The 6,826-nt window shown below is 63.1% G+C and overlaps 2 protein-coding genes across 2 annotated transcripts in view; one reads left to right on the top strand and one right to left on the bottom strand.

Moving 5' to 3' along the window:
- The window catches only part of MNEG_5256 (hypothetical protein), a gene marked incomplete at both ends in the record, with an annotated part of 4,867 nt that extends 3,012 nt beyond the window's left edge, over positions 1-1,855 (bottom strand). The window contains 5 exons of the mRNA XM_014046267.1: positions 63-169; positions 349-402; positions 684-839; positions 1,128-1,499; positions 1,727-1,855. Coding sequence (XP_013901721.1) covers positions 63-169; positions 349-402; positions 684-839; positions 1,128-1,499; positions 1,727-1,855 — 818 coding nt within the window. The remainder of the gene's footprint in view (positions 1-62; positions 170-348; positions 403-683; positions 840-1,127; positions 1,500-1,726) is intronic.
- Positions 1,856-3,164: 1,309 nt separating this feature from the next.
- On the top strand, positions 3,165-5,453 carry MNEG_5255 (hypothetical protein; the record flags this gene model as incomplete). The annotated part of the gene is made up of 7 exons (XM_014046266.1): positions 3,165-3,216; positions 3,584-3,722; positions 3,824-3,880; positions 4,059-4,114; positions 4,406-4,801; positions 4,974-5,071; positions 5,355-5,453. 7 exons carry the CDS (start codon positions 3,165-3,167, stop codon positions 5,451-5,453), a joined length of 897 nt encoding a protein of 298 aa, XP_013901720.1.
- Positions 5,454-6,826: the final 1,373 nt, after the last annotated feature.

The following is a 6,826-nucleotide window of genomic DNA, read 5'->3' as shown; positions in this document are numbered from 1 at the left end:
CCCTGAGCCCGCCGTTTGCGGCGGAGGGGTTGGCCGCCGCCTCGGCGGCGAGCGCCTGGAACGCGCGGGTCTCGGCGGTGTGCATGCTGATGGCGCGGCGCCAGAGGTTGATGGTGAGCAGGGACAGCAGGATCGTCATGAGGCTCACTGTCGCCACGCTAGGCAGCACCTGGGTTGCAAACAAAGGTTGGGGGCGTCAGCACAGTGGGCCGGGGAAAGTGGAAGAAACAGAGGCAGATCCGCACCCGAACAGGCCTGGAGGGACCCATGGGGCAGACGGGGCGAAAAAGCCGGGCTGCCGCTGGCAGGCGCGGCCGCGAGCAGCGGGGCGGGCGGTGCCATTCGCACCTTGTTGGCGTATGTCCCAATCACGGCGCCCAGGATCGTGGTCGGCTCCATGATCTGGGGGGCGGCAGCGGCAGCGGCGACGGTGAAAGCACATCGCAGCAAAGCTGGAGGTTCCGTTTGCGGCAAAGGCGTCTGCGCCTGCCTCTCTGCCACGCTGCATCCCAGCACACCCTCAACGCGGTGGAAACCCCCCGCACACACACACACACACACACAAATGAAACCGGTGCGTGCAGCCTCAACGGCCGTGCGAGGCCCCCGCCACGCCCGACCACGCCCCGCCACGCCCTGCGACGCCCCGTCCCGCCCCTCCCCGCCCGGCCCCACGACCGCACCAGAATCAGCGCCCAGTCGATGAGGGGCGCGGTGGACACCAGGGGGTGCCTCCGCTGCACGTTGATGATGAAGTTGGCCATGGCGCCGCCCACGATGGTCACGTTCGAGAGTGCGACGGCCTGGCTGGAGTTGAAGCCGCCCAGGGCGCAGAACAGCTGCGGGAAGGGTCCATGGGTCATGCAAAGGCGTTGGTCGAGTATACACGGTGCGCAGGAGGTGGCTCGGGGACCTGCAGGACAACTGCTGCGCCGCGGCTCCAGTGGCGCACTGGGGCATATGGGTGGCCACAGGCGAAGCAGCAGGTGTGGCCTAGCCCGCAGGCGGCCGACGGCAGCCTGACAATAGCAGCGCTTTGCCACGCTGTTGAAAGCGCTTTGCGACGCAGGAGCTCAGCGCCTCGCCACGCCTGATGCCAGTGCGGCGGGCCGGCCTCAACAGCTCACCGGCATGTAGATGGCGCCTCCACCGATGCCGCCGCCGGCGGCAAGGATGAGCGTGATCAGCGTGAGTGCCAGCATAGCAATGTCAGTCCAGTCCAGGGGGAAGAGGTTCTTGTGGGGCGTCTGCTTGCCGCCGCCACCGCCGCCGCTGGCGTCGCCGCCGCCAAGCAGACCCAGCCCATCACTGCTGCCGAAAGCGTCCGCGCCCGCAAGCGGCTTCTGCTCCCGTAGCCCCAGCAGCTGCGGCACCAGGTGCAGCAGGTTCACATGCTGCGCGCCGCCGAGCACCGAGTAGCCGGACACAGCCGCCGCCGCGGCCGCCGCGGGTGCGGCGGGGCGTGCGGCGGCCGGCGCCGGCGCCGCAGCTGCCGCCGGCTAGGAGGCACGGGCGACGTCGGGCGCTGTTGGATCCCGCTGCGTTTGCGCGCGGAAATCATCGTGGGATTTCAATCAAAAGCTTGAAGTCTCGAGTGGGTGTTTTGCGGGATTCGCGGGCGGCGACCCCTGCCGACCGAGCCCCCCCGGGGTTGCCGGCGTGGGCATGTGCACATGGTCCGTGCGCGGTCAGCTCGGCGGCAGCACCCGCGCCGACGGCTGCTCACCAGCAGAGCAGAAGTGCGGAGGGCTGCATCACAGGGCTTCACGACCAGGGAGATGGCCAGCAGGGCCACGATGGGCAGCACCAAGCGCAGGGTGACTCGGGGGCGCCATGGTGAGTGTTGGGCCGCCATCCTTAGGGGTGTCGCTGCTGCAGGCACGACCTCGCGCATTACGACAATTTCTCCCTGACTACCGTAGCCAAGATTCGTTTTGCGAAAGACGGCAGCAGCGCGAAACCACTTCGTCCTCTCGCCATACCTCGTGCAATGTTTGCTGAACGCAGCCACGTGGCCTAGGCTCTCCTGATAATGCGGCCCTATGTGCCGTGGTATTGAGCCTGATAGGAATAGAACCCTCAAGGGATGCAGCATGCGCCTCTGCCAGCCAGCATCAAGGGTACTTGCGGGGGTGCCCTACTCCCCCCTCCCCCCTGCCAAGCTGACCGAAAGGCAAGTGCCTATTGGGGTAGCACCTGCGTGAAGCTTCCAAAAACATGGGACCATTCTCCAATTGGACACTCATTAGCTACTTGCCTGGACTTGTGTGCAGTTGAATCCTGTTGCAGGGAGCGGTCAGGACCGCAAGTAGGTGTTGAACCTGCCATATATGATGCTGCGGATGTGATAATACAAGTGATAGCGCAGGATAAGAACGCACCCATAACGAGCATAAGGTACAACGGGAGAGGCCTGCAACGTGAAAGCTGAGGATATCTTCACGCTTTACGCCAGGCGCAGACTGCACATGCTGCCCATCCAAGCCAGTGAATGCGCATTTTCAGCCCCTGCCATCCCATCAACGGAGAATATGGAGATGGGGATCGCCATCGAAGTTGGCGCCCGCATCTTGACTGCTGTGTGCACGTGTGGTATGCCCGCCTACCATGCGGCTGGGGAGCGCACACCAGTCTGCCGCACCGGATGTGCGGTGGGTAACACGAAACAGCCCGCGGCGTACAGCCACGTGCGCCACAACATGGCAACAAAAAACTTTGCCTGCACTCATCAGCGCGATGCACAGCATCTGCGGCTGCGCGGTACATGTGCTGGTGCTGATGGGTGCCAGGGGTTCATGGCCTGTCCTGTCGCACAAGGTTGCTAATCAGGGCCAGTAGCAGCAGAGCAGGGCTGGAACAGGAATTGCGTCAACAGCAAAGCGCTCTGCTCACTGGTCAACTTCTCAAGCAGCCGCTGCGCACAACCTCCTCCCCCCAAACCGCTCCGATTTCTTCACAGCGACAGGTCACACCTCGCGGTCACACCAGTTGCAAGTGTCACCAGCTCAGATCCCAGCTAAACCCAAGTCACTGAAGCCCCGAAAACGCTTCATGTGCTAGATCTATCCGTGTATTTTGCGTTCCGGCAGCGCCGCGACCGAGAACAATAATTTGGCCTGCGGAGCCTTCGTAGAGCAACCTGCGGGCTCCGGATGACTTCTACAATGACGCGCATCAAAGCTACTGTTGCCGTCATGCTGCTGGTCATGATGGCAGGTGGGTTCGGCGCGGACAGCCAGCGGGTGAGCCAGCAGCAGCTGAGCTCGAGCAGAGCGCACCCCTGATGAGCCGACTTAACACGCAAATGTGTTGGCCAACGCTTGCTTTCTCGGCCCCCGAAACCAATCGCACGAGCGTGCCTGTGGGTCGTGCACGGCGTGTGGAAGCGGCCGAGATGTGTGCAGTGCCCCTGACAACTCGCCCCAGCACGAGCAGATGCTATGAAACCGTACCCCCTGCGCCCCACATGAATTCACGCATGGGCAAATGCGCACACACACACACACACACACACACGCACACACATACACAAGCGCACACCCAAACACACCCCATGTTCTCATGATGGCCCCGCTCTTAGCAGGCGCGCTGTCCCAGCCGACGGGGCCCGCGGTCGTGTACAGCGCCCCCAAGCCGGGCAACATCAAGGGCTCCGTCCTCGTCATCAGCGTCAACAACGCGTCCGACGCAAACGTCGCCAGCGCCCTGGACTGCCAGAAGGCGTGCGCCCTCACCGCCGGCTGCACCGCCTGGACCTACTGCAGGCGCGCTCGGGGGTGTCAGGGCGCAGGGCTTGCCAGTTCCGCTTGAGCTGCAGGCGCAGGGGAGCAGACGGCAGGGTCCAGTGCTTGCGGCTGCGCGACCAGCGGGGCCGCGGCAAGTGAGGCAGCCATGAAGAAGCGCTCGGGGTGCTTGCTGCGGCTGCCATCGGGCAGTCGCGCCGTGCCAGTCATGCTGGCGTGGCGTCGCAGCCCGGGCCATGCACCTTCTGTACCTCGGCCCTACTCTGCAGCTGAGGCACATCACCCTCTCCGTATAACACCCTTCTGTGCCCCCAGCAAGCCCGGCGGCTGCGGCAAGTACTGCCTTGATTACCACAAGAAAACCCCGCCAGGTAGGTGGGATGGCGTTGCACAGTTGCATATACATCCCAGCAAACCTGCCAGCCGCGCCGCCTGGCCCAGCGGGTCCGAAAAAACCAACGCACACACACGGAAGTTTGTGAAGCACTGAGTGCGGCGCGAACAGCGGTGGTGCAGTCTCGCTGCCAACCGCTTGCCAACAGTGCCGCCGACGAGCCCAGAGCTGGCAGTGGCCACTCATTTTCTCACGTCGATGGCGTCGATGCAGCAGCGGGACCAACGAACGAACCCACCGACCAAACCTCTGCGCCCGCCCGCAACAGAGGTGATCGGCAACGCCTTCGGCTGCACCCCCGCATTCGGCCGTAGCTACCTGCCCATCCAGTCCACCCAGACCACCTGCTCCGCCTGCGGCGGCCGCACCGACGACAAGCCGGCCTGCACGCCGTCTGGCGCGTGGCTGCAGCACACGTGCACGCTGCTCGACGGCGTGGACCCAGCCAAGCCGCAGTACCAGGCCGGCGGCGACGCCGAGGGCTGGCTGAGCGGGACCATCGCAGTCCGGCTGCCGGACTGCGGGGACGCCAAGTCGGGCAAGCCGCTGATCACGGCGTACGAGTGCGAGGCGTGCAGCGCGACGGGCGCCCGGGACGGGTGCCTCAAGTGCTCCCGGCAGTGGCAGGCCTCGTGCGGGTTCACCCGGGCCCGTCTCATCCTGGGTACGTGCGCGCAGGCGCTTGCTGCGGTGCCGCTTCTGGGCCGATGGGTGGCCGTTAATTTGGGCCGGCAGCCCGCTCTGCGCGAGCGAAGATTTTGCTGCCGCGAGTGTGGGCGCGATTGCACTGCTCAAAGCTGTGGAAACTGACGCTGTCTCTTGCGCTGACACTGCAGGCACTTTCAAGGAGGCTATCGCATACCTCGACTCGCACTCTTGTGTGCCCTGCGCGTTAAACGAAAAACAAGACGCGCGTGACAAGTGCTTTGCCCAGGTTTGTGGTCAATGTTTAGGCGCATGTGCATCGGCAAGCCTGTCAAGCGTGCATGCGTGCGCGTGAGAGAGAGTGCACAGCCGATCACAATTACAGTAGCCAGCATAGCTGGCAATTTGCACACAATGAACTCACCAAGAACGGACGTTTTACAAACCATATGAGCGGTACGTGCCTTGACGCCCTGCATGGCGCGACAATCTTGGCCGCGCTCCTCAGCTGCATGCCAGCTGACCGCCTTTTTGATGTGCTGCTGCTGCCCCCTTCCCGCCGCTTTGCCCAGGTGACCAGCGACGCCAATCCCAGCGGCTGGCCTGACCTGAGCCAGGCGGCCTTCAAGCAGTATGGCCGCCCCAAGCAGCTCCCCAAGATGTGGGCGTGAGCGCCCCCTGGCTGCGACTTGTGCCCGCAGGCAGCCAGCGGTCATTGTCAGCTCAGGGTTCAGACGGACACAACGGGTGTCTGTGGGTTTCACCCACCGACGGTTGTCGCCAGCAGCCGGCCATACCTGAGTCAGACGGCCTTCAAGCACTGCGGCCGCTCCACGAAGCTCCTCAAACGTGCACGTGAGCGCCCCCGGGCTGCAACTCCCGCCCTCAAGCCAGGACTCCCGCCCTCAAGCAGGCGGCGGCCTCTGCGGTGCCATCAAGGGGGTTGAGCTGCCACATCAAACACGGGCCCGATGTATTTTGACGGGTTTCAACCGCCTTGATTAGTCTCTAATCACTGATTGCACTTGTCATCATCTGCAAACATTGCGCCCCGCCGACGTCAATCAGCACCTGTATAGTTTGCCGCCAAACCAATCCGTTGGAGCTCATCCAGCTCGTTTTAGGCCCGTACTACACTTGTAAAAATACTTGCTTGCAGCTTTTTACCCCACAGGGTGCTCTCATTGCATGCCCGGTTGCACACATGCACAGCCAGCACCAGGCACACCCCCCTACCTCCAGTCGGCCGCGTTGGATCAAGAGCCTACCAGCAATGGGCCTGGCCAGTTAGTCAGCTGACATGTGATGCACTGATTTTTACGGACCCCTCCTAAACTTTCCATCGGCTGTACACGGCACAAGTCTGCCGCGTCTGGGTTGCGTGCGCTGCATTCGTGGGTGTCACTCAGTCACCCGCCGCCGGCCGCGCGAGTGCATATCTTGATCTGTGCATGAACTGGTTTCACGAATAGGTTTCGTTTATCAATGTTTTGCACTTGATACGCAGAGTCTACGCCGCACGCCGCACACATCGTGGATGTTCCTTCGAGGGCCCGCGTCGGTGCGCATGGCATGGTACTTATAGCAGCCAGGTCGTATCGATGTTACACTCATATTCCCTTGATGCATCGATTGCCTTACAAAACGCCTTGTACACGATTGCAGGGCCTCGGGCAGCCACAGCCCTCGACGAGCGGGCTGGCTGGCGATTTAAAATGTGTTGTTCGATGCAGCTACCAGCAACTGTCCCGACCAGCCGCGAGAAGGCCTGCAGAAGGTCCTGCACCGAGTCGAAGCGGCGGCAACACTGGCGGCGTTGATGCGCCGCCGCCGCTGGGTTCCATCAATGCACCACGCCCGCTGAGGTAGGTCACGAAGGTTGTGATTTGTGGATATCAGAGATAACCTCCGTCAGCATGGTATGTGCTGCCTATAGGGATGCGTAGCAGCGGTTGCAAGTCACCCTGCATCCATCCTCCGCAGGACGCCCTGCAGGGCGGCACAAGCCGTCCCCCCGGCCAGCCCCCCTTGAGCTCCCCCCCCC

The sequence above is a fragment of the Monoraphidium neglectum genome, assembly GCF_000611645.1.
Source record: "Monoraphidium neglectum strain SAG 48.87 unplaced genomic scaffold scaffold00774, whole genome shotgun sequence".
Lineage (NCBI taxonomy): Eukaryota > Viridiplantae > Chlorophyta > Chlorophyceae > Sphaeropleales > Selenastraceae > Monoraphidium > Monoraphidium neglectum.
This window is presented reverse-complemented; position numbering and strand designations above follow the sequence as displayed.